Source organism: Lampetra fluviatilis, chromosome 18 (assembly GCF_964198595.1).
Source record: "Lampetra fluviatilis chromosome 18, kcLamFluv1.1, whole genome shotgun sequence".
Lineage (NCBI taxonomy): Eukaryota > Metazoa > Chordata > Hyperoartia > Petromyzontiformes > Petromyzontidae > Lampetra > Lampetra fluviatilis.
The window spans coordinates 8839643-8866856 of NC_136292.1; the positions used below are offsets into that span (position 1 = coordinate 8839643).

The 27214-nt window shown below is 44.8% G+C and overlaps 1 protein-coding gene across 2 annotated transcripts; it reads right to left on the reverse strand.

The window, feature by feature from the left end:
• Positions 1–3996: 3996 nt before the first annotated feature.
• PRIMA1 (proline rich membrane anchor 1) lies at positions 3997–27214 on the reverse strand. 2 transcript variants are annotated; one of them, XM_078864552.1, is made up of 5 exons: positions 26792–27214; positions 21284–21386; positions 20409–20586; positions 17770–17902; positions 3997–7970 (listed from the first exon to the last, which is right to left on the reverse strand). In XM_078864552.1, exons 2-5 carry the CDS (start codon positions 21365–21367, stop codon positions 7871–7873), a joined length of 495 nt encoding a protein of 164 aa, XP_078720678.1. In that variant the 5' UTR covers positions 21368–21386; positions 26792–27214; the 3' UTR covers positions 3997–7870. The 2 variants fall into 2 exon arrangements, with proteins under 2 accessions (XP_078720678.1, XP_078720677.1); XM_078864551.1 differs by lacking the exon at positions 26792–27214 and having other exon boundaries at positions 21284–21470.

Consider the following 27214-nt stretch of genomic DNA (forward strand, 5'->3'; position numbering starts at 1 on the left):
TGTTATTGTTTTATATATGAATCGGTATTTATTTTAGTTACATTGTGTTTTCTGTATTTTGTTTTTTAAAAAATTGTGGTGAAATCTGCAATTTAATGCCAATTTCTATCAATTACAGCTGTCCCTGTTGGATGTAAATTGCTATTTTTTTACCGTTGTGACATTACTTGGTGAGGCTGTGGGCACATTTTATCGCGATTTTGAAAAAATCAAGGCTTAAAGGTGCAATATTTAGAAAATCCGATGTATATGCTTTTATTTCGAAGAAAGTGACACTTTTAATGGTGATGTCCATAGAACAGCGCCCCCTAGTTGTAAATAGCGCCCCTAGTGGTAGAACAGCGCCCCTAGTGGTGAAAACGATTCCTTTGGCCATGCAATAAAAACAACAATTCTCCTCTCGCCCGTTGTGGCTCACTTTCTGTTATCCCAGGTCTCACTGCACAACTGGCCCAGGTCTCCTCATCGTGGTTTCCATCTCATCACATCGGCCTGCACTCACACAGTGGATAACACACACACGTTAGTTTATACGTACTACTACAGCAAGGCATGTAATTTTCACATGGTGTTTTATTTGCGCATTGGTGATTATGCATCATCTTACCCTTCACCGGGGTTCGAACCGCGTGGCTTCAGACTCTCAGGCTTGGCTCTCATTGCTTTGCGCCACCGAGTCTTCACACAGAGACAGGGGGCTCCGCCTGGTGTAGTGATTGCACTGCGCGCTCGTCGCTGTGTAAAAGCAGGCAGTGACGTCATCGTGTAATTTTGATATCAGCAAAAGTCTACTGCGGGATTTGAACCAAGATCCTCAAATTCAGAGGCAATGATGATATCCATTATACTACGGGGGGTCTCGGATGTAAGTAATTTTCCTGTTATTACATCATCGAAGTTTGAACATTGTTTCAGTTGCATATTTTCTTACAAACCATACAGAAATTATAACTTACTTCACGCCTGTTGTTTGATTTTTCAAAAAAAATATTTCACGAGGGCTTCACGTGGCCTACGCCACGTGAAGCCCTCGTGAAATATTGACCTCACTGGGCACTCCATTATGGCATCGCATCATTTGTAAATTAACAAAAAAAAAACATGATTTGAACTTGAAACATCAACTTTAGATGCAGCCATGCTACCCGTTACACTACACAGACTGGGTGTGGTTCACGGCTTGTTCTGGTTATTATGTCATTGTTTTTAATATGTTGTGTTTAAAAAAAATATGTAAAAAAACTTTATTTTTATTAAACAATATTCCTCTAACAGCTTTTGATCTACATGTATGATTGATCTATGACTTAGGGCTACGCGTGCTCCCTTGCTTGGCCACCAAACTTCTGCATGCAGAGAGTGCCACTGTTGCGTTACAACGCCGTCTACAGCCACGGCAATGACTGACACCGGTTGAAGTTTTCACCTCTGATTTTTGGATCTTGGCCATATCTTTCTCCAGGCAGGGCGGGGGAGGGCGGGGGAGGTCGAGGGTATAAGTGGTGTCAATAAAAAAACTCCCTGTTATTCACCATGGAGAGCCCACAGAGCTATGGTAGGGCAGCAGCCACACACGGGGAATTTGGGCCACGCGTCGTGCAGCCTGTGCCTGCAGTGCGAAGTGAAGGCAGCTGTGGTGCAGGAGACCTCACGACTTGCTGCTGGCCGGGTGGACTCCATCAATGGGACAGCCTTTTGACTTTGCTCTGTGGGTAGGCGTGCCTCTTGTGGGTGAGCACAGAGCCACACTGAGTGGTGGAGATGGTGGTGTAGAGCAGGAGAGTGGTGGGGATGGTCGGGAGGAGCAGGGGCGGCAGTTTTCCATGAACCTCCACTCCGAGGGCTCCGAGGACACGTGACATCCCAGGTCTACAAAATACTTTTGGCGGTTGTGATGGAGCAGCATTTATATATAAGGTTCACCCAGTTAATTCAACATATAAAGTGTCCATGACGTTACATTGCTTGCTATTGTTCTACAACAAGAGGTATGAGACAACGGAGAGGATTAACAGGTACATTTTAGAGAATATATTTTTATATTGTATTTGGAATATTTTCCTCAATTAGTGTCACAAATGTATTGAGAGCGAAACGCATTAAATACTAATCTGATGATATAACTTGGGAAAAGGGTAACACACACCAACAACTTTGCTTAATATACATTTTTTAATGTATTAAAATTATAACACTGTATTAAGTATATAACCTTTATTTTAGATATGTCAGAAACCCCTTGCTGTGCTCTATGCTTTGTTACTCTGTGAAGAGAAGCAAAACAAGTTGTTGATTGAATTAGGTTGCAATAAAAAGACGTCGCACTTTTCAACAAAGTAAACTCTTCAAACTGCGCACAAAACATCCGATGTATATCTGTGCCTCATTCAGGGGTCTGAATCAATTCACATGAGTTCCCACAATGTCGTGTTTTCCTTTCCGGAATGTTATCCACATCATGCAGGCTCTTTCTGGAATACGTCTACTACTGAGAATACAAAAAAAACAACCCAGTGGAATTGGGTTCTTGCAATTACTGAAGGATCCATTAACATGTAGCTGCAATTGTGATGGATGCCTCGCGGTGGCACAGACATGAGAGTATTATCGATCATCTGTGAGTCGTGGGGAAACTCAATCTCGCAAAAAGCACCAAACAAGCCAAGACGCTCCTAAATCACACAAATTGCATCTGCAAGGACAGTCCATTTGTTACCGCGCGTTGTCTGTGCGTGTGTGCGGCGTTCTAATTTGGGAGCGTTTCTCTCTCCAGTCCTGTAATTGCAGACATCCCCCTACAGATATTGACTCTGGCTCCCCAGCGAGATTCATTTTCATTGCTTGAGAGTTCAAGAAGGAAATTGTCGAGAGCAAGTGGTGATGTATGTTTCTGAATAAATGAGCACTGCCAATTGATGGTCTTTTTATAAATAAATCAGTAAACATGATTGCAATAATGTGCGATATGAAAACCCGGTGATCTATGTTTTTTAGTTTACATGCCCTCTGGGGGCAGAAGTTGGCTTGAAGCAGAGGCCTCATCGGAAGCCCAGAGTGAGCGATGATGCAGCAGTGGAGATGCTGCGGCGAGCGCAAGGGGGCTCACACCACAGCATTGTCCTGGCAGAGTTTGACGAGAGCTCCTCGCAGCCTGCATCAACGTGTCCATTGGTTTGTCCTAATAGTAGTAATAATAATACGTAATTATTTTCAACAAAGTTAACTCTTCAGAGAACTTAATGATGTAATTATAATTCTAAGTTATGATCAACTGTTAATCCGCTTCTATGGAACGCACAATAAATGGCGGATGATATGTGCCCACTGTGGTTCATGCATTACATTTTGAGTATTTGCAGTGAGTTAATCTGTTACGTATCTTATCAATATTAACTGTTTATTAATAGTGCATGGGTTATTGCTGGACGGTGATAAAAAAAATGTATTTATTTTATCAAGAAAAATGTAACGAGAGCTAAAAAGCGCACCCAAATTGTCGAGAATCACACGGCGAGACAGAAATAGGAGCGTGGATGAGCGATCACGTGCAAGGTAGACGCATCGTAGTGATTGACAGAGAGAGTAGGTGGACCAGGGCGGCACACATCACTCAAAGGGACGATGGCCAGGGGAAGAGCAGCACAGTGACATCCAAGGAGAGAATGCGCCTGAGAGGACGATCACTGGGAAGATGGAGCGATGGAATCAATTGAGGTGCAGGTGTTCAATGCGGAGTGTTACGTCGCAGGCCCATGGGAGATGTGCTTCACGACTTTTGGGATATCTTCATCCAGCAGTGATGATGATGATATGGTACAAAGCTCCTTCTCGCTTGTTGTATTTTCTTCGCATTTGATGTTCACGGATGTAACCAGGCCGTTGAAGTCAAAAGGCAGAACCGTGTTGTATGTGGGACAACTAAAGTGAAATACTCCCAGCAGAATCTCGCATTAAGGTAATGCCTCATTTTAATTTACACACGATAAAGATCTGATAGTATACATTGCTTTACAGTTTCCTTTGAACATATTTACAGGCAGGCATTTATGATATTCAACGAAAAGTAAAAACAAAAATTGGTTTAAGTTATGCTGCAAAAAAAAGGTATAAAAAAGCATAAAGCACCTTTGTGCATATTCCATACATGGAGCGAGAGTTGTGTTCCAGCCAGCGATGGACAGACACCCGTGATGGATAGACTTGCGCTGCGGATTCACCTCTGCGGTTGGTTACATATATTTAGCGTGTACAAACATTGCTACGAGTTAAAAGTTCCATCATGATACGTTCGATTTTTCTTGCTAAAGAATGACAAGTATGGCTTTTTTCATCGTTTGAACAATGATACGTGTTAATTATTCATAAGTGCTGAACGTGTACATTTAAACATAGCATATTGTTGCATATTGCTTCAAAACGATAGGTTGATTAAGACAAAGCTGTCCATCAAATAACTGAGACCCATATATTATTTGGCCATATATTCAGTAAATATTAAATATGTTCACACGCACAACAGTTATTCTGCTTAATATTTTCACTGTCTATTTAAAACAGCCTTCATACATTCAGCAGTGAATGCTACACAGATTATTGCGTACAATGCCACCTTTGCAATTACTGTAGAACCCTTTATACAATTATGCTAGGGATATAGAAGTGTTAACGCGTCACTGCATTTATTTGTAATTGTAAAGCTGTCTATTGTTGTCCTTTAAAAGATGTGAGATTTTCTTAATAGCCCAGCTGTGTATGTCTCAACGTATCATTAGTGGGAGTCAACATGAGTCAAATATGCTGTACAAGGTATCGGATATGGGATAAAAGATCTCAAAACATATAAATCATATTGCCAAGTTAAAATGAAAAAAAAAACCTAATCACAATAAACAAGCTGTTGCTTTATACAGTATAAACTATAAAGATGTTGTAGAGTTTTAATATATAAATAATGTTTGAAACTTTCTTGCCACATTAGTTTTGAAAAAAATGAATACTTTACACAATTTACAATTAGCATTTCCTCTAATAAATTGTATAAAGTTATCATGTACATGTTTGGCAAATGTACATTTAGTGGATAAGTATATACGTTGAAGTTGAACATTAAGACCGCACCACGTTCCAAATTGCATTTCCGTTGTAAACACAAATCGAGCCGGGGGTTCCCTGCGTGGCTTTGCACAACCTCGAGTGGATGAGCTCCTCCACGTCGCTCATGGACCTCCGGGCCCGACCCCACCCAGAACCACCGTGCCGTCTCCACGGTTAAACTCTGCGTCTTGGCACAATGCATTGCAGGACATTACACAAATACTCTAGGTACCGTTTGGGTTGCCACCTGTCCGGGAATTGGGCATCTGTGTTCGGATGGTAGGAACTTATTTGTAACCGAGATCTGGGACTGGGTTTGTGTTGAATTCTATTCCATAATACTACAATGTTTGATGTACCTCGTGCTGAGAAATGTCCAGGTTTGGTGAAATAGTGGCAATCTTTGGTACAGTTCCTCGTCGCATATCTGACCAATTAACCGCCCACACCCAATGCAATTTTTGCACTTGGTGTAACAGTCCTTTCCTATCGATGTTCACAAATCCAAACGTGTCGTGTAGGGTCGTGCATTCCTCAGCCAGGTCGGCTCGCAAACACAAGGGACAGGGAGCAGGCCATTGGAATCTTGACTCAGCCTATCACCCCTCCAGGGTAATTAATACGAGTACCACTTTGTGTGAAAACCAACAGCAGTTGTCCTATGGAGAAACTCACCCCCATCATAGGAATGTGGAATTTCCATAATTTGGGTTTAAGGCTCTCAAAAGGAGATGAGCAACGCCTCAATGGTGATTTGAGCAATGAATCACTTGACATGTATCGTTAATCTCGTGCACACCCGCTTATAAAGCCACAGTTAAGCGTGCTTAAAGCAGTCTTGAGTGGCATATTTGTCCAATATCCTGTAATTTTACGTAGATGTTCTGATCGAGGTCTGTCACCTTTTCCACAGACCAAACCCGGGTATATTTGTCGGTCAGCACTGTGCATTCGACTGTAAATAAAGTTCAACACAACACCACCAGATATCAGTGCAAATTAATTCCTGCCACAAACACACAGACGCCAATTCCCAGACTGTCTGTGCAGGTGGCAACCATTATTTCAGTTCCAAGCAAGTCGGAAATGTGACATTGTACTTCACTCATGATGCATTCCTCGTAATTGCAGCTACTCCAGCAGTCATACAAAGGATAGAGACAAATGATGAGTTTTCTTTTTCTCTGAGATGGAAAAAATATAAGTAACAATTCAACGAGCTCACCTTCAGAATATCGGGTGTACAGCGTGATCCATACCCATGGAGAGCACCAGCAAACAAATTGTTGGCGCTTTCCTCCCATCTTAAAACAAAATCTCACCTTGATTTTCAGAGCAGTTGGCAGGGGAGGCACAACTTTAGCTTGTGTTACAATAGGAACGCGTTTCAGTGACACTGACGCACACACGGTTTCTAAGTACACACACACAGGCTCATAAATACGTACGCATACCCACGACGGCGGAGCGGCGGCGCAGCAACTCGCGTGCTGCAACGGTGAAGCCGGCAGCCTGCGTTGGATTCCCTACCATGGCTAACATCGGTAGTGGCGATCTGAACCCGACCTAAGTCCCCTCCCACTCTTGGCCAACTCGCATCGACCGGCGTTGTGAAGTCTGATTCAAACAACTCCCGTCACCAATATTGGCATGAGAAGGCCTTCATCCAGCAGTGGTCTGACACGTTTGAATATTCATATATGATTATCGCTTCTGACTCAACATGCGATTCTGAATATACACGCTCGCCGCCTTGAATGTCAATCTCCCCTTGGTTGCTCCTTATGAGAAGCTAGGCTCATCAACCCGATTGTTAGCGGAATTTATTTTTGTAAATGTTTATTTTAGGCAAACTTTTAAAAGGCAGGCCCACTGTGTCTTCAGTAAGTGAGTAAAAATTGATTAAAATGCTCATAGTTTGCACATTAAAAAGAGATGACAAATTATATAAGATGTCTCGCATGCTTGTCATTGTAGTCATCTCTCATTTTCATGAAATCAACTGGGAAAGCTCAGGAACTATTTCACTTTGTTTCAAGCCCCATGGTGTGTGGTGACCCTAAGCACATGCATTCTAAAAGTATTCACCCAGACATGTGTGAGCACATCAGGAAATGGATAATGAAAGCATCACTTTTGCAACAGATCATTGGCAAGCGCTCTCCTTCCTTAACACTCATTGGCCACGGCAAAATACTGTCTCACAATTCAGCTCTTTGCCAAACACAAGTTATGGTTTATGGGCCAAACGTGCTCAAGCAAGATTTCAGTTGGAAATTCTTTCACTATGTAATCAGACTTGTGATTGGGAAAACACATCTAAGGAGGCATTTGAAGCACCATGAACTTATATTGGAAGAACTCAAGTGGAAACGTGACGAAATTAAATCATTATTTATAACTCTGCTAAAAAAGAAACGAGGGGTATTTCCGCAGGCTTGACAGCGCATAAATAACGACAACTCAGGGACACTTTCATATATTAAGCGGGAGGCAAAATACGTCGGTCTGTTCTGAGGATGGGAAAGCTTGGCACGGAGTCGTTTGAATGATTTATACACTGTACGCTCGGTCTGCAGAATTTATCCTTGACATTTCCTCAACTCGCATGCGTATTTGCACCATTCGTCAGAATGTCAGCCCTCGGGAAATGCCTTCCTTGACGGGCTCTCGTAAGTGCGAAAGGGCATCTAAGCGTCCTAGATGACAAGGCTATTGTGGCGAATCCTTATCATTGTCCTTTGATTTTTGTTTCGTGTGATTTTTTCTCTTCTGGTCAAGCTACAGTGTTGTTGGCTTCAGTAGTTTTGTCATCTGGCATTGGAGCTGCAGACTCAGCCTGGTTCCCTCCATTCTCCTCCTTATGTAACGGTTTCCTACAAAAAGATACAAACAAAACATTTGGAGCAAAAATTTGTGAGCGCGATAACAAAATGCATGAAATGTGTCCTGTGGCCCGTTCTGCTTTGGCAGAACACCCAGCATTCCACTCCCTAACTCGACGTCTTTCTCCTGATTAAATAAAGACAACCACAGCTCAGAAGCAAGATAATTTACAATGTAACACAGTGTCACTTTGGCAGTGGTTGAACGGTGATAGTGGTGTTTGATTATTGGCCATGGCTAATATCAATCGCAAGTGATACGTGCTTTGCCATTAAGTGAGCTTAATGGATAGCATATCATCATCATCCGTTATTTGCATTGTTATTCGCCTATTCATAATAATTACAATTATTTACATGGGAGTTGTTTGATCATAATTTATCACACTATTTCTGCATATAAATGATGCACTCCCAGAAGGCCTTGCGGTTGACAGGAAGTGGCAGGACAGATATATGAAAGAGATATATTCTCCACAAAGATGCAAATGGTTATCTTTACCACACTGGTGAGTGCAAATTATTGGATGAAGGGGGAGGGCCGAGGACCATCTCATACAATCACTCGCCACTGACCTTGGATAGGAGTCAGACTCGACGGACTTGATCATTGCACAGTTGCGCTACCACTGCAACTAACAGTACACCCTGCCTGGTTAACAACCAGTAATTATAATGCTCTTTACTTTTACACAAGGAAATCAATACATAATTGAGAAGTGATGACGTTAGTATAAGAATTATATTGTATGGTATATAATTATACAGGCTATGATACTAACATTGTTGTTGTTCTTCTTGGTTCTTTCGGTAAAGTCACGTAGAAGGGAAGTAATAAAATAATAAAAATAAAACGGAGTTTTTAATCTGGGTAGTTAACCAGAGAATGAAAGTAGCTGGCACTGTGATCACATTGGATACAAAGATTTATTTATCAGATGATGAGAGTGGAATGAAGGGCAATGAGCGGCGAAGCACACAGACTAACTGGGACATTACCAAACAATTAGGGCTTGAAGCAATTTCAGGGAAAGCTGCCAGGGTTCTGTAGATGGTATCGGCACAAATGGAATGGGTCAAGGCGAGGCTTACAATTCACATAATGGGTTACATGATTTTCAGAATTAAGCCAGACATGTGGGCTCAGGGGACATGGAGTTCACTCCAAGAAGCTGCGGTGGGCGGTTTTCCTCGGGGGGCTACGGTGGATGCACATTTTTTGCACCACCCTCCCCGACTGCTCAAATGCACTTGGATTCGGTGTCTCCCAGGAAGATCCTTTCACCTGCACAAGTCCTAAAGATGCCGCTGTAGACTTTGAAAGTGCTGGGTCGTCAACCGAGGGACATTTATGATCTCCCACGCCTTAGCGGGCCACAATAAACATACGCCCAGCTGACTTAATGATCTCATTCCTCATGCAGTCGCAAAAACTGACATTTCCTCCACTTCCAGGGCCCCCCGTACATCACAGGCACCGTCGACAAGGCAATTACGGCACCCTCACAGTGCCTGGGCACTCCTGTCACGGTATTTGACAGGAGCCGTCATCGCGGGAAGATCTAGGGAAACAGGAAAACCCTGGCTTGACAGTAGCAGGCGCCGTGCTTGCCACGAGACGAATACCGCTACGCACCGCACCACGCGGCATGATTTGTCGGCATTTAAGTGCTTCTCGTGCCAATTAGCCGACTCAAGCAGTGACGGTGCACCCCAGCCCTGCCGGGTGTCCGGCGTTGCTTCAGTCTATCGGTGCTTTTTGAAGGAAAACTCTTTTGTGAGTGATAAGCCAGAAATGTATTTAAAATAAACACACAAAGCGCCATATCCATATTCATTTGAGGTTGCATTTTGAAGTTGAAGTAAATATCGAGTGACAGCCAAACAAACGCCTTCTCAGGGCAGAGCTGGGCACAGCACCCAGGGAGCCGGTGATTGACACTTCCGAGACTGAAGTTGGATGCCACAGCCGGCAAATCTCGCCGACTGCCGCGATGCCAATTTGCCATTACGCCATCGTTCCATCAGTGGTAAAATATACAAAGGAAGTCATAAAGTGTGCGTGTGTTTGTGTGTGTGTGTGCCAGTCATCTCAGTCAGTCAAGCCATGGCACCTGGGTCTGTCCCCTGACCTCTTGTCAACGGGTGTTCGACACTTCACTTGGCCTTAAAGTGCACATAACTTGGCACAAGCGCCGTGGTGACATCACCGTCACTTAGTGACGAATTGAGGTTGTTGTTGTGTTTGTATTTGTTTGTGTGTTAGGTGCTCGCGAACAGCACTTACCCCAACAGTCTGTTAAGGATATACAGGGGATCTTTATGGAGTGGTAGTGTCGCAGTTAGCGCGCTGCGCTACGAACCCAGCGACCCGAGCTTGAACAGGTCATGGGCTTCCCCTAGGTCGACTCAGCCTCAAATGAGTACCTGGTGCAGTGTGTAAACATCACCATTGGGAAGACAAAGGCGGTCCGGCGTGGTGCTGGCCACCCTCCCCCTCATGTACTGTGCCAGCCTTTATAGATGCTCGCTAATAGCACTTGCCCCAAGAGTCTGTTAAGGCTATATGGAGATCTTTGTCTTGTGCTTGGCTGTACATGAGATACGCTGGTGTGCAGGACCATATTTGTTACACAAACAATAAAGTTTAATATATGTCTGAGATGGATGATATTTTGAAGATATTTGAAAATAAAACTAATTTAATAGTGAGGTATAAATTTCGACCAGAACTACGGAATGCTCTTGTTATTTAATGAATGAACGTGGTGATTAACAATGTCAGTTATTGGGAATGGACGCCAATTCCACTCTGCTCTGAGGTGTGACAAAGGGAGGTTCAATGCCCACAGGTGCACACTGAGATAACAATGCCAACGGTCTATCCAGGAAAGCCTCCCTGAGGCTCAACACAACATTTTCACGAGGCTCCTGCATTAGTATGTCAGGTTAATACCGTTTTTAAATGTCTTTGATTACCTGGAGAAATTTGAAACAAAAATGCCAAAAATTTACTTTAAATACTCGAATATCAATTATTTACTGAAGAAAATATCTAAAAGTATCAAGCCTCTATTTTAGTGGACATGCAGTTGAATATTTAGATAATTCCATGAATGAGTAAGATGAGAAGCCTCAGCATACAAGTAAATCCTGTGCATATTAATGCGTGATGCCCTGATTTCCGCACAGATAGATTCGATCCACAGACACCCCATTAATACAATCTATACGTGATGTAGCCCAATGCTGTACTTCCAGCTGCTGGGATGCTCAAAGCCCACAGCCTTACGCCTGCAAGAGCTGAAGGGCGAAGCTAGGCTCGAGTGCTCCTTGGCTTTACAGATTCAATAACATTGAATATTGTCTCAAAGCTTCAGAGGTAACAAACAAGGGTCAGCCCATTGCAGATGGCTTCAAAAACCTCCCTCCATCTGTTGACCACATTCCAGGATTTTGGAATATTATCAAATCCACGTCGACTACTACTAACCCTTAAATAATAATTTGCATCATTGTGGAGAATGTAACAAAACAAATACGCAGATAATACATCTCCTTCCCATCTATGTCCATCCACGTAAAAAAGTGGGTTTTTTTGTCACTTCCTGTCCACCACTACCTTCTGGGAGTGCATTCTTTCCTTGTGAGTGGGCAATTCACCAGCATTGGTTCCAGCAACCCTGACTGCTGATGAGACACTGCATGTTGAAAACGGCCCAGAGTTTGGCTTGTATTGATGCAATGTTGATGAAAAGAGCCACCACTCGCAGACATAGGTGATGGGCCCAGTGGCTCTGGGGAGAGGGCACCGAGCCAGAAGCAGCACTCAGGTCCCAGGCTCAAGTGGAGGATTGAGCCGCCGACGATTCGACTCAATGTTCGAGCAAAGCGAGAGGTCACAACTCGGTCACCCACCGGTGACCCGCATGAAAAGCCATGGTAGTATATTCAATTTTACAGCTCTGAGAATGAAAAATATGATTTTGACTACCATGCGAGATCATTTCTGCATAGCAGACTCTCCCGAGTGTGTGAGTGAAAACAGGACATTTGAAAGCATGGGAAGGCGTTCATCCAGCAGTGGGTTGTACATTATTGATACATATAACATTATAATGACATCATTGTTTTATATTTAATGTCAATTCCATCCAGATTTTTGTAAAAAAAAAAGCACTAACATTTACACCTTTGCTGCTTGAGTCATGTGGCATATTTATAACAACTGCTATAAGATGAATTGCTGTTGATTTGAAACCTTTCGTGACTGCAGGAACACGTACTCTCTGGTTCTTTCGGTAAAGTCACGTAGATAGAAAAAATAATAAAAGAAACACGACGTTTCGGTCGCAACACAAGCGTCCGTCATCAGCTGACTTCATCAGGTGACGGACGCTTGTGTTGCGACAGAAACGTGTTTCTTTGATTATTTTTTCTATCTACGGAGAGTATAAATTGCTGTTACGAGCCAGGGTGGGTAGAAAAACTCTGCCCCCTCCTCTGTGCAGACCAGAGGTCACGTTGATACGCAGAAGTAGTTCTGTGAAATCTCGTTCGCTAACATCGGGTGATGCAGATGCTCTGCGAGAGATGAAAATGGACATTTCGTCTCCTGACATGATGCCGATAGCACGAATGCAAAACGATCACAAAGACTAAACACATTAAAGAACGGGTTGTCTCCTCTTACATGCCGAGACAATATTTTGTTATGTTTCGTTCAGCACAATGGCAGTAGTGCACTGCATCCGATGTTCCCATTTACGCATGCTCAACCGTAGATACACAGATCCTCAGATCCGCCGCTTTAACCTCGTCCCAGGACTGCGTGTATTGCCTTGGCAAATGCGCTGAACAAAGCATGCGGCAATAGAAACGTCCTTTCCAGTGCGGTGACTTGTCAAGCAAAATGCAACCCCTGAAGGCTTAGGATTTTTGAAGGAGAAAAAAACGAGGGTATTGTTCTTTTTTGTTTTGTTTCAAAATGCAGAAAACAGCGCAGAGCATGGCAACATGTCATGGTGCAGTACTGCTCGTCTCTGTGGCCAAACCTCGCACAGACTGCTGGGTAAAGTTTCCCAGCAGTCTGTTCACTCTTTTCCTTTACAACTTTGATGGTGCCGTTTGTTACTGGGTGCTTGACGTTTTAAGCCTTGGGGCCTGTGCTCAGGAATTGTATATATATATATTAAAAAAAATCTCATCTATACGCTGCACACGCAGTGCAAATACAGTAAGAAAGCCCCATGTATCCATATTTATCATAATAATCATAGCCCATGGTTGATCCACTGTTGAATAAAAGCCTCCCCATGCCGTGTCATTCCTTTGACCGGACTTGACCATACTGGTCAGCGCAGGTGAAGAGGACAGCACAGGACCGTTTCAGATATCACTCACGACTGATGTTCGGATGAGGCCAGACATTGAGGTGCACTAACCACGACGCCACCACTCCCCCCAAGTGCAGATTAGTGAACATCTATTTAAAACCCATGTGACAGATGGTGGCAGAGTGGGCGCTAATCGAGTACACATTTGGAAATTAAAATCTACCAGTTTATTTTTAAGAGAGATTTCTAAAATTATGAAACCGAGATACAATTCCCATTCAAAGCTCGTGGCAATAAACATTACTTCTATCGTGTGTTGAGATATATGAACGTGAACATACATTCAGTTTACTTAATCAATGTGGATCTCATCCAAGTTCTCCCCAATCTTGGAATCAGGTAACATGCAAACCACCTGCACGGATGCAAGGCATTTAGAAGTGCATTTCAGCTGCCATAATTTAAATCTACTCTTACAAAAAACGTCATGCTGCCAAGTGTATTATATATTGGCCTCATGCTAATAGACTTTGTATTGATTGCCTGAGCAGAACAGCCTGCTATTTTTTACTGCAGTGAACCAAAGTCCAGTTGGACAGCAGATCAAACATCGGAGTTCATTATGGAATCTGAAAATGCCATTTCCAAAACAATAATACATTCTAAAACTTTATTACAAAATGCCAGACACTTTGCAGTGTTCTCTCTGTGACGATATCAATGTCTGCTCTATTCATATGCAGATGCAGGCTGCTAAAAATAAAATGAAGAATTGCCTGAAAGTGCAACTGACATTAAGATATTTATGGCAGTGCAATACGCAGCATTTTTCATGTGGACTGCATTTAGCACGTTTAATTATGTTATCCGCTTCCTTTAGAGAGGGACATTTTTTGACATAATTATTTTATCAAGACAAATAAGTGCTGCCACGCACATTATTTTCTCTGCTAATGGGACCTACCAAAAAACCTGCTGCAACATATCATCTACCGACATTTAATTAGAGCAAACCCTTGTTTGTGTTGGGGATCAGTGCACCCCAAGTGCGACCTTCTCACACGCACTCACTCCCACGTCCTTTTGTTACTAATAATCGCGTGCCACCGTTATTAGAGAGGAGTTCAAAAGCGGGATGACGCATAGCTCCGTGTTGTGTCCTTGAGATGCGTTTCGGGACGATGCTTTGTTATGCCGTTCGTAGGCACGGAGGCGACGTGCAGTGGGGCGTACGGCGGTGGTGGTGGCCCGGGCAGCAGCAGCAGCAGGGAGGTTACGCGCAACTGACAGTGTGCTTAGTATCGCTGCAACTCACCTTCAGCAAAACCCCGGACCGCCAGGAAAACCTCAGCCACGGCCAGCCTTGTGGCTACGGGATATGCCCAGGTAGACAAAACAGACATGGGGCACTGTTGGGCCATTCAGCTATCAATTATGAGTATTTCTAATCAAGGCAATGTGATTTCCAGCCCAAATGATCATTGAGGCGGTGCTCATCTACTGGTGGAAATTCCACATTCCTATAGTGGGGGCGAGTCTCCCCACAGGACACCTACTGTTGACTTCCACACAAAGTGGAACGAGTTTTATCAATCCCAAAAGGCTGATGGGCCCAGTCAACCCTCAATATTCCTACTGCGAGCCTCCCATGATCCCGCTGAACCGCCTGGCCAGTTACCTTTTCTAGATACGGTGGCTCTGCGCCCCAAAACACACGGACAACGTCTGTGTCAGATCATTCATTATACATGTCTACAACAGATGCAGGCACGAGACAAAATCATATTAATGTTCTGTGCACAACTAGCAGGGCTCACGATGTCTGCATTGAATGGCTACTGTCACATGGGACCCAGGGCACTCAATAGCACAAGGCATGTATTTGCAACTAATCAATCAACCAAGGAAGGCATCAATCAAGAAAGACTGCCAAACATCTGACAAGTGCGACATCCAACCACTGTAAAGCTACGAGACTTGTTTGTCAGTACCCTCGCTCCAAACGAAACCCCCCTCCCCCGAATCTCAAGGACACAACACACTCAGGTTTATTGGTTTGGTTGTGGCAATGTTGACATTTTAAAATAAAGTATTTAAAGAAGAAAACAGCTCTTGAGAGTTCAGACTGGACCGGCAGTGGCTCAGTGGAGCGTAAACGTGGAGAGTGCAGCTGCCCTCTGCCACCCTGGTGTCATCTTGGTCATGGTAACAACGTTGATTGTGGTGATCACAATCATCCACATGGAAATTAACAACGTTGATTGAGGTAATCACAATCATGCACATGGAAATTAACAACGTTGATTGTGGTGATCACAATCATGCACATGGGAATTTAACAACGCTGATTGTGGTGATCACAATCATACACATGGGAATTTAACAACGCTGATTGTGGTGATCACAATCATACACATGGAAATTTAACAACGTTGATTGTGGTGATCACTATCATACACATGGGAATTTAACAACGCTGATTGTGGTGATCACAATCATACACATGGGAATTTAACAACGTTGATTGTGGTAATTATTGTGGTAATTTTTTGGTTGGCATTGCAAAAATACCTCCAAGAAAGATGAAGGGACAATGCGTGGTGGGTGGCAACAGGCACATGGGCGGTGACACGACCCAGTGGTCGTGTGTTCACCGCCTGTTGCAGAGATCCGTGGTTCCCTCCTGGAAGCCTGCCTTGGTTAATACTGGCGGTGCATTAACCATGAAATATATATTTCACTTTTAAACACTTTGCAGGAAAACTTAGCAGAAAAAGTCTTGACATTTAAGTGAGGCTTTCCTTGATTAAAAAATAAAATTACATTATTATTTTGGGGAATGTTGGTACAGTGGTTGGCCCAGTATTGTTACATTCAAAAATGAACGTAGAAATGTACCTGATTATATCATGTATTTTATTATTTATTTTGTAGCTTTGTTTCCCAAAATTTACCTAATTATATCATATAATTTACATGAAGTATTCATCCAGATATCTCCCACAGCAATGCATCCCTTCATGTCAGAGAACAGCCCACAGAAGATAATGTCACAAAGCTACCTTTGAGATCCCTTCAAGTGACCTCTGATCTATGCAGAGGTCACCTGAAGGCACTTTGCCATCCACTCTACCGCGAGGGGTAATGTTCGTTGCGTGCCAATCTATTTCTCAAAGCTGGAATTTAGGCAAAAGTGCAGACCCAAGTTTAGTAAGATTATTTTTGTTAGTTCAAACATTGGTGACCAAGTTGAGACGTCAACTCTCTCCACCCGAGGACCCGGTTTGATCACAGGCACTTGCCTGGATTCAAACTCAGGAACTCAGCAGTGCCCGCTCAGTGCTCTGACCCCTGAGTCACCTGGCCACCTCTAGTTTACTCGGTGTGTGGAATTAAAATGTAAACTCATCCCATCTGTAATTAATGTGGTTAGCTTGCTATACGACTCCCTGAGAGCCCATGGGAATCCTCTGCATCATCATTGAATGGTTATTGTTATGGCTTTTTCCAAAAGAATGATCCTATTCTGACAACTGTGACAAATGTAATGTGGCAACATTAAAATATTTCCATAATTGCAGTAAGGCAGGGCCTGCAATGTGTTGTCTTTATACTTGTCTTCGATGACGTAGATAATTGTGCATTCAAAACTAACAGCTCCTAGTAAATTTGCCTTCACAAAGTAATTTTGAAAGTGGAAGGTTCATGAATATTCATATGGCACACTTTTCCACGCTATCCAGACTACGCAGTCCTCAGTGTTTGTATGAAACAGAAACAACGACAATAGTTGTCTTGTGCATAGACTTCTCCTTGCCATAGGAATGCGGAATTTCCACCACTGGCTCAGGGCTGTAAACAGGCAATGCTCATTTGAACAGGAAATCACTTTGCCTTTGAGAGACAAGGAAGGCCCTTGGTTGACTGCCCACAATCCGGTAATTTTGGGGGAAAAGTTGATGGATCAGATAGATTTGTGAAACTCCTGAACCACTGGGCTAGCAAGGGGTCGAGGAGCACAGCACTGTGGCTATTGAATGCATCTGTGCAGAATCTTGTTTTCCCTTCTATGGGTGGGTTTTATCTTGGTTCTCTGGTTTCCTGCCATACACAGAGCACTCTTTAAAAAAATAAACTGTCCAAACCTTCCCGTGTAGAATCCGCCTGAAAATATTTTTTACATTCAGTGAGGCTTTCTTGAATAAATATTGACATCATGATTATGGGGAATGTGGGTGCAATGGTTAAAGCAACTGCATGATGAACCTGGCGACTTGAGTTTGATTCCCTGCCACGAATAACTTCAGTGGCGAGTGACATCTGAACCGGTCCCAAGTACCCCCCCTTCACCGCGCTGACCAGTTTGGTGAAGCATAGTTCAAATAATAACAACAGTGGATTGACAAAGGACCTTCATTAGTACTGTAACGGTAATTTTACAATTGTTGGCTTACCTCCGGATGGCCTTGTAGCAGATGGTGACCAATAGGATGATGGCTAAGAGAATCACGCCACCCACCACCAGGAAAACGACCAATTCCAGCCACTGGCTGTCTTCTATCACAGGCCCTCTGGTTGGGTTTGGTACTAAATTGAAAACAGAATAAACATGCATGGAGTAAGAATCACAGACTGTGCTTTTTGAAGGGCTGGGGATTGAGCATGGTTACAGCAGTGAAAGTAAAAAAAAATAACTTAGCTTAAGCACGTAAACATCGCGCAGTGTAAATGACTGAAAATTGTGGACGACGGTACATTTTGCGTTGTGGCCTCGTGGAAGGTCGAATGTCGTTCTAATTCACCTGCCATGACCGGCCACACCTCTTGTGGTGCATTACCGTGGATCTCAACGTCCCAAATCCCAACTCGCCAACACTCGCCAAATCCACCGTTACTTACTTTGGCACAGCGCGGTAATGCTTGTGTGTATTCCCGTGGTTTTTCAGCTGTCAAGTGGCATATTGCGAGAGCCTTGTTACAAGTTCCGCACGTCAGTAACAAAATTAATTATGGCCTAAAACCGAGGGAGTTCACCTCATCAATCACGTATGTGGTGCCTTGTCAATAAGCTAACCACACTTTTAGCTGTGCTAGGAAATCCATTTATGTAATTAAATCAGAGCGAAAAAAAATCATGGAATTCCTGCTTCAGGAACATTTCCCATGGTAGAAACATTCTTACCGATTAGGGTACAGGCACTGAAATGTGATGTCCCCTGCTGACCTGTCAGCCCTCTCTCAGCAGCTGAACCAATCAACATTTCCACTTCTTTGTTTCAGTATTCAAATGCACAGTATATGAAGACTATAGACAACAGAAACAAATTAGGCGTTATTGTTAATTTCCATTATTTGAACTTATACGATACATTCCATGTCCACAATAAATTGCATATATGCATGCAGGGAGATGCACTTTATTAACAAAATGCTTTAAAAGGTATCCACATGTTGCCGCATCATTTGCACAGAGATTACAGTGATCATGGGAATCGTACATTTGAGATGTGGAATTACACAAAGCAGCATCGTGCGCATTCAAATGCGCGTTTTGCGGCCGTCTGGGGCTCTCTTTCCTTCCGATATTAGGAAGCAAATGGATCTATGCACTTTTAAATGTAGATAAAAAACTAATATCTTTAGAACTGCGTTTTGTGTTTAATGTGTTGTCCTCCCCCCGCACCTCCAATTAGCACGGTTGGCTACGTACGGTGCGAAAGTTCAACATACATACTTACAGAAAGCATACATACGAAACACGTGCCGACAAACGGAGATACACACAACAACAAACATTAAGGAAGCGTTGCATTTCTTTTCGCAAACAATAAATAAAACAATCGCCTTAATTATATTCACACAGCGAAATAATAGAGTGAAATATAGTAGTTTAAAAGCAAAAGTATTCTCACTTTAAGTGTGCTGTGTGCACACTGGATTGAACTGTTCTTTTAAAAAAATTGCCACCCAGGTCTAACAGGAATTATATTTTGCAATTATCCACTCTTTAAACAATATTACCACAGAGTGAACCTTTATTTTAGGCTGGATTAAAACAATCTTTGCTACCCCACAAGATATGATTAAGTGACTTATCTGGTCTGGGCCCATGGACTTCCCGTGCACGTGTAGACACATATGCCTCAAACACAACCCTCATATCGCCATGTGCCAAGTGCTGTTAGCCAGCGCATATTAAAGCCAGCATGGCACATGTAGGGATGGTGTGGTCAGGTCCAACTTCAACTACAACATTAGGTGCTAATATAAGACCAAGTCATCCTCAGGGAGGCCCAGGACAAGTTCAGATATCACCCAAAGGTTAGCCATGGCTGACAATCAATCTGGTAGTAACCTGGTTGAGAGAACAGTACGCTAACCACTCTGCCACTGCTCTCCAAAGCATATGCACACACGTTGGTAATGCATAATAACGTGCATTGGGTGGCGCAATAGACCTGGGTTTTATCGCTGTGTAGAGTGCCTTTTCCGTGTGTACTCTGTATGTTCTACCCCTGTGATGCGTGGATCCCTCTGGGATTCCCCATTCACTCCCACAGCTAGAACACCCAACGTCAACGGTGGTCGCCAAATATCCCAATGTAGCAGGACCCGAGTGAAAAAGTATTTTCGAAATCAGGGTCGCTTTCCCGGATAAATAAACAATTATTCTTTTATTTCATATGGATGGATGAAATATGTCTAACTTTTCACGTGTCTATTTCTGGTATAACCGGACTGATGATTATTTTGGGTTGTGTATTATAGAGTTTCGTGTCGAACGAGGACCCATATTAACTCGAGTGGGTCCTTGCCTATTGCATCTGCCAGTTCACCAGCTCAAGCAAGCCTGACTCTGCTGACGAGACACTGAATGTTTAACCCGGTCCAGAGTTTTCTCGTGCTAACCAATGCTGCCGAAGTCACACGCTCCACACCAAAGCCGTGCGGCAGATATGTTCAGGGGGCATACTGGCTGCCGGTTGATTTTGTCACTTTAAATTCTTCACGATGCCACTCGTGATGGTTGTGCGTTATTCTCACGATTATTCTCATTATACACGGAGGCGTTGGAATCGGGTTGAATACTCACGGGGCAATGGTGGTGGTTCCCTGGGCTTGTGTTTGCGTAGAGGCGGTGGTGGAGGCAGCGGGGGCGGCGGACTGATCATGCACAGGCTCCGGCAAATGCCGGCACTGTCGCCGCCGCTTTCCGTCCTGGAGAATTCTCGGCCACCCGGCGACCTCTGTGCCTGCTCAGCTTTAACCACCTTGGAACAGCAGCAGCAGAAGCAGCAGAAGAGGTCATGCTGGGCCCTGCGCCACCAAATGTCCTTGGCACCACCCAAGTTCACCCTCCGCTGTGGTGAATCACTGTCACGGTGGCTCCCCATTATGACAGCTTTAATGCCCCCCACCCATCAGAGAGGAAAGAATTATTATATTAACAGCAGTAAGGAGTCGGTAGCATGGATGGTCGTGGGAAGAGATTTTAGACTGGAGGGGCAACAGAGAAGAAGCTACAATCTCCCAATGAGTGGTGCTTCACGCATAGTTTTGAGAGAGGTCTTGGTCATTCAAGCAGAGAACACGTGGTGAGGAGTGCAGAGAGACACAAGAGGGGTGAGAGATAGACTTACCAGGTTCGCGAGAGCGTCCTGTAACACACCTCGTAGCTAGTTGGTAACGTTTACACGAATTGTTAAGTCTTTGATTGGCTGAACAGCGAAGCCTCGGAGCATCAAACAGTTTCAAAACACGTTATGGCCGTGTTGGGTTTCAGTGCCACCATTGACAGCTGCGGCGTCGTGACCGGCACTTCCACGCCCATGAGATGACCGTGATCGTGCAGATTCAGCACCCGTGTTGATGTCTAGGATGAGCAACCTTTAACGCGAATCTGTGAAGTGTGATTAGAATGACTGTATTGCTGCTATTACCAACAGCGGAAGCATAGTTGTTACTCACTTGGAAAACTGCGACCAATACGGCTGCAGTGAAGTGAGCCGACACGACGGGCCAAGAGACATGTCTGGGATCCCAAGCCAGCATTCCGACAGTGGGCAGGAGTCTGGACATTCAGAAAGTATAGTTACTCAAGACAACAACAGCCACGACAATAACAAAGCCGGACCAACAACGTCAGGGACATCCATCCAACTTGCCCTGATTGCACAAAAACAAGGAGGTCTGTGGAAAAGCCATAACGGAATTGCAGAACAGGCAACGCGTTTCCCCTCCGCTACAAATCACTTCAAATCGTACATTCACATGCAGCAGTCACGGTTTCTTGTCGCTACAGTGTTCCACGTGCACCCTCGGAGCCCAGGCAGACGCTGCCCATTACTCATTTCGTTTGAAAGTGTGCAGCCCACCTCCCTATCCACTGCTGGATGAGACCAGAAGCCCCTCTGGGAACACCTGGGATATCGATCCACTGCATTTTTGTCTGGATCTCAATTGCCCCTGGGATGACTCGCGTTGTTCCGGTCTACACGATCGGGACTCACGGACGGCGGCAATGCGACTCGTACGGCTGGATTGGCACGCCGTGCAGGTTGGTCTGTGCGGGTTGGTGAAGGCGGGGGTTACAGACGTACACACGCAGATGTAATTTAATATGCGGCGTCATACATCCCACGTGCCGTCAACTTAGTCAAGAAGCCAGCTCCTCGTGGCGAGGGGAGTCAGCGCCGATACCATCTTCTTACTGGGCTCACGATGCTACGTTCCCAAAGCCACTCTCATTCTGCCGCTGCTCATGAGTGCTGTCAGATGAAGCCAGAGGCCTCCCAGTGGCGAGGGCGATGGCACAACGCAGTCGACCGATAACCCAGCTTCCCTTGGAAGCCTTGCGGTCTTAATGGGCTCTTCCGCGGTTACCCATTAAGAAATAAGCAAACAACAGACTCCTTCTCATAGCTGTCCCTCCACATTAGAAAATAAAATACAAAATTTGGGACCAGTCACGAGACTCAATGTCTCACCAGCAGGGTGAGGATTGCTTGTCACAATGCTAGTGGCATGCCACGTGTGAATAGGCAAGGATCCATTCCTGTGTGGCTGATAGCATGTGCGAAACACACTTTTCATTTTGTATGTGGTCGTACAAATATGTAAAGGAGTGAAGCGAGTCGGTAGTTTCCTTCTCCACAATGACGCTCGTCGTGTTGTGGTTAAACACACGGTACCGATCTCCCCACAACGTGGGACGTCTCCCACGTGCCACTAGCAAAAGTGCGAAGGCGCCGTGGCGCCACAGAACCGTGAAACATGGAGGGATTGCGCTTGCGTGCGCCTAATGTAACCTAATGGGAAGCGGTGCCACACAATGAACAACCAATGGAAAGCGTCATTATGGGCTCCCTCATGGGAACGAACTTCATGGGTTTGAGCATGGGATCCATCACGGGGTCGAGCGTTGAATCAAAATCGCTAATATTTCTATCGATTCGTGTTCCGTAACTCCTTATATGGACAATTGCCTTATTTGGGCATAACACACCTAATTTTCAATATTTCACGAACTCATTCTCTCCTTTAGAGCACCGCGTGGCTTCTCCCCCAGAGGGATTAATCTCCTGGCGCACACCTCCCTCACCCAGTGAGGCGAGGAATCCCACTCCCATCCAGCAACGGCGGGCGCGGTGGCGGAATGTGCTAATTCGGCCAAGCGAGCTTGATTTCTAGCAAAGGCTCACTGACATCGGTGACGAGTTATGGATATGTTCTTTATTTTATATGTATTACGTTTCTTTACCCAGGAAAGCCTGGGTAAACAAGCGTCATGAAGTCACGTAGAATGGAAATAATGAAATAATAAAAATAAACATAATAAGATACAATTCTCACGACGTTTCGGCCACAACGCAAGCAGCCGTCCTCGGGTAAAGAACAGGGTTGTCGGAAAGACAGCGTTCTAATGAACACTGCTAAGCTTAACTTATGTTTATTTTTATTAGAACGCTGTCTTTCCGACAGCCCTGTTCTTTACCTGAGGACGGCTGCTTGTGTTGTGGCCGAAACGTCGTGAGAATTTTATCTTATTATGTAGATTTTTATTATTTTATTATTTCCCTTCTACGTGACTTTACAGAAAGAACCAATAATATGAATCCATGCAGTCACGAAAGCTTTAAATCTGAAAAATAAAAAGCGTCATGAACGAGTTGTATCGATCCCGAAGGGCTGATTCGCCGAGTCAAACCTCGACCTTCCGACCGCAAGCCTCCCGTGATCCCGCTGAGACACCTGACCAGTGGACATCTCGATACGGTGGCTCTGAGCCCCAAAGCATGTCGTGACGTTTTCAGGAGGGTCCTGCCAATTAATCTCAGTAGGGGGGGGTCGATAATTGCTACGTATATTCCAATGGAAAAACATTTCCGGGAAAAGTTTTTAATTGGGATCAGGATGCCGTCACACAATGGCCTTACTCTTGCGAATGACGCCACGGGATATTTAACGTCCACTCTGAAGCAGATGGCACAGATATTTTATGAATAAACCTTTACTGCCACCCCCCTTCACCAACCCACATTGACAAATGCAGTGATGTTTAGTCAAACAACTTCTACGACTGACACGCAGTGGCGAGACGTTCATCCAGCAGGGGATTAAGATGGTTGTAAATGTATAATTTGTATAATTATATAAGCGCTAATCTAAACAGACATGTGCTTTTCAGCTTACACCATGAGTATACACCAGATATATATAAGCTGCATCACATAAGCCTGCAATCTAAATAAATAATGTATAAATACATTAATTTTGTTTTTACATGTCCGCACACATTATTTATATGCATGCTATCATGCCTTGTCCTATCGGCCTTCAATACCAACCATTATCGACCAGTATTTATTTTAACAATTTATCTCCCGACCAATATTTTGTAATCCACCATCAGTCCGGCTTCTTGCTACAATGTTATTAGATGTTTCTGACAAGAGCTTTACTTCCCAACGACAACGCAAACAATAAATAAAGTAAAAATAAAAACCTCAACGCATGGTCGTGGATGGGCAATAACCCGTGATGACGCGTTGTTAGACGTTTAAACATCGAGTTTAGTCTCACGATCCTGCTACGATGGGTGACCCTCCACGTGTGGAACAGCTGTTGCGGGCTGCAGCAGGGAGCTGCACTGTCAGTCGAGGGCAGAACAACGAAATCCATCGTTGTGTTGTACCATACGACATACCACACCGTCTATGCTCCCCACCGTCACCCACCCGCACTGGCCAGCATGGTGAAGTATGGTCAAACAACACCGACGACATTGAAACGTGTTCTCAAAGGCTACAAAATATATTTCGTGCAAATAATTGTCTCTGGGCCATTGAAATACAATAAATAGTAATTATCTTAAGGGCTCAAAGCTCAAACGTGTGCACATAGTTGGTTTCAGAGTGGCATAGACGCCTCTTCCACCCTGCACGGAACTGCACGCAGGGTTATGTAATGTTGATGCCGATAGGGCCTTTGCTTTTAAATATCTGGCAACTCACCAGCGTTGGTTTAAAATCAGAATATTTATACTGGAGGAATACAATGCGCTATGAAGGTCTTTTTCACAGATGTCCAGGAGTGGCACGTGAGAACGTTACCTCGCCAGGTAAAGCCCACTCAGCCATGAGCTTCTTATTCAGAAGCGACCTGGCCACAAATGATAGCTCAAAGAAATGGCTTATCATGTGGATATTTACGGCAGCAAAATCATCTAAACGCAAGTTTAAGCAAACGTGACTCTCATAGTTACACTTGTTTAATTAAACTCGTACACTGTAATTACACTTGTTTAATTACACTAGTATAATTACACGTGTTTATCCAGGAAAGCCTCGCCGAGTCTCATGACTTGGTCACGGGGGGGGGGGGGGGGGTCCTGCCAAGTTTTGGCAGGAGGCGGCGATGATCGCGAGAGATATGCAATCCCAATTGAGTAATTTTGCGCGTAATCGTTCGAATGTTGACGAATGCAGACCACATGACGCCAGCACACAGAGGCCTCTCGCGAGCGACGTGATGGCACCTTTAGCGGCGTCCACTGTGAAGCAGTGAATACACGGGGCGCGAGTGACCAGGGAGTCCTCTGGCATCCAACCGGGAACCCTGCAACAGAAGCGGCGAACGCGCTCCGGCTGGGTGCTTCTGCTGATGAGACGCTGAATATTGAAACGGGTCCAACGCTTTCTTACGTAAAAAAAAACAACGCTGCTGAAAAATGTACCCCTAGAACATCGTGTGGCCGATGGGGGGTGTGTTGAAAGATACTTTGTTTTTAATGCGGAGCTATTGTGGTTCTCGGTTCGCAACTAGAGCGTGGGGTTTGATCTGAAGTGCGCTCACATCTCAATCACGTTAGATCAGTGGTTCTTAATCTGGGGTGCACGCACCCCCTGGGAGGTGCGAGACACGGCCAGATTTTTTTTAAGGTAAATCATCGAAACACATTAAACACGGGCACGTAAGTACAACGACTTTGTTTCATCAAACCGATGTATTCATTAATATCATTTTTTTAAAAATGTACGATTGAGAATCAAAGGGGTGCAAGGCTGCAGTAAAGGTTAAGAACCACTGCTTTAGAGGCGGCAACGTTTACACGCAGAGGCATGAATGTTGGACACTTTACATCAGAGATGTCAAAAGAGTGAAGGAAACACCCTGTGAGCTAAGACACGGGGAGTTTGTAAGGATAATGAAAACATAAACTTTTCTCAACGGACACCTTTAAATAAAAAAAAATGTTCAATTAACAACAAAGATCTTCCGCGTCCCCTACACAGGCTCTTGGGCAAGTGCTGTTAGCGAGCGCCTATTGACACGACGCACCAGCGCAGGAGTTGCTGTAGGCAGAACCACGCCCAGACACACAAGAAAACGACACTCGTGCCAGACAAGCAACATCACGCGCGCTGTGATTGTTCACTCGAGTATTTCACTTTCTTTCTGAACTACAGGCCGTTAAAATAGCAGTACTTTAAACTGGCTCGCATACATAGACCTCATACCCCCCCCCCCCCCCCAATAGCCTGAACAGACTCGCGGGGAAAGTGCTGTTAGCGAGCAGGAACGGCACACGAAAGGGTGGGTGGGTGGTCAACACCACGTCCGGCCGCCTTTTTCTCCCCAGTGACGAAATTTATACACGGCACCAGGTGCTCAGTTGAGGTTGAGTCGATCTAGGGGAGACCCAGGCCAGGTTCAGATAATCATCACTGGTGTTGGTCGTTGAGCGGGAATCAAAGTCAGGTCTCCGAGTTCGTATCGCAGCGACACAGCGTTACGCATACATGTAGAAGCACACAGGCGTACAAACACAGACGTACTAACACACACACACTGATACACGCACATCGGAGACAACGCGCTCTCAGCGCGCGTGGTCGCGGCAAAGTTATCCGTCCCTTGCGCACAGCGAGGAAGACACCGAGCCCCTACTTCCTCCTGCAGCATCTCCCCGCTTACTGGCTGGGCTGCGAGGGAAGAGGCTCCTGGATGCGTCAACTCGTCCGCCAGGTCCCAGCGGCATGGGGCGTCCGCGGCTGTTGCGCCTCGCCGCGATCAGCAGCAGTGTCCGACGCGCTGGGTGCGGGACCTCCGGCAGCCGCCTGCGCGGCCCTGGCAGCGGCGTGGGGCTGACTCCATCGGGCGCATCATCTCCGCTGCGCCGAGCCGCCGCCACGACCAAGACAGAACCCACCCAAAACAAACCGGCAAACAAACGATGCGCGGAAACCCGAGACCAAACGCACACACAACACACAAAATCAAAATCAAGAAATTGAATCTAGAGGGCCAGAGGAGACGCCATCCCTCGGTGCGGTCAAGCACTCGCGAAAGCACAAAGCGAGCAAACAACAAATGCGAGTGAGCTTCCACAAACGCGCC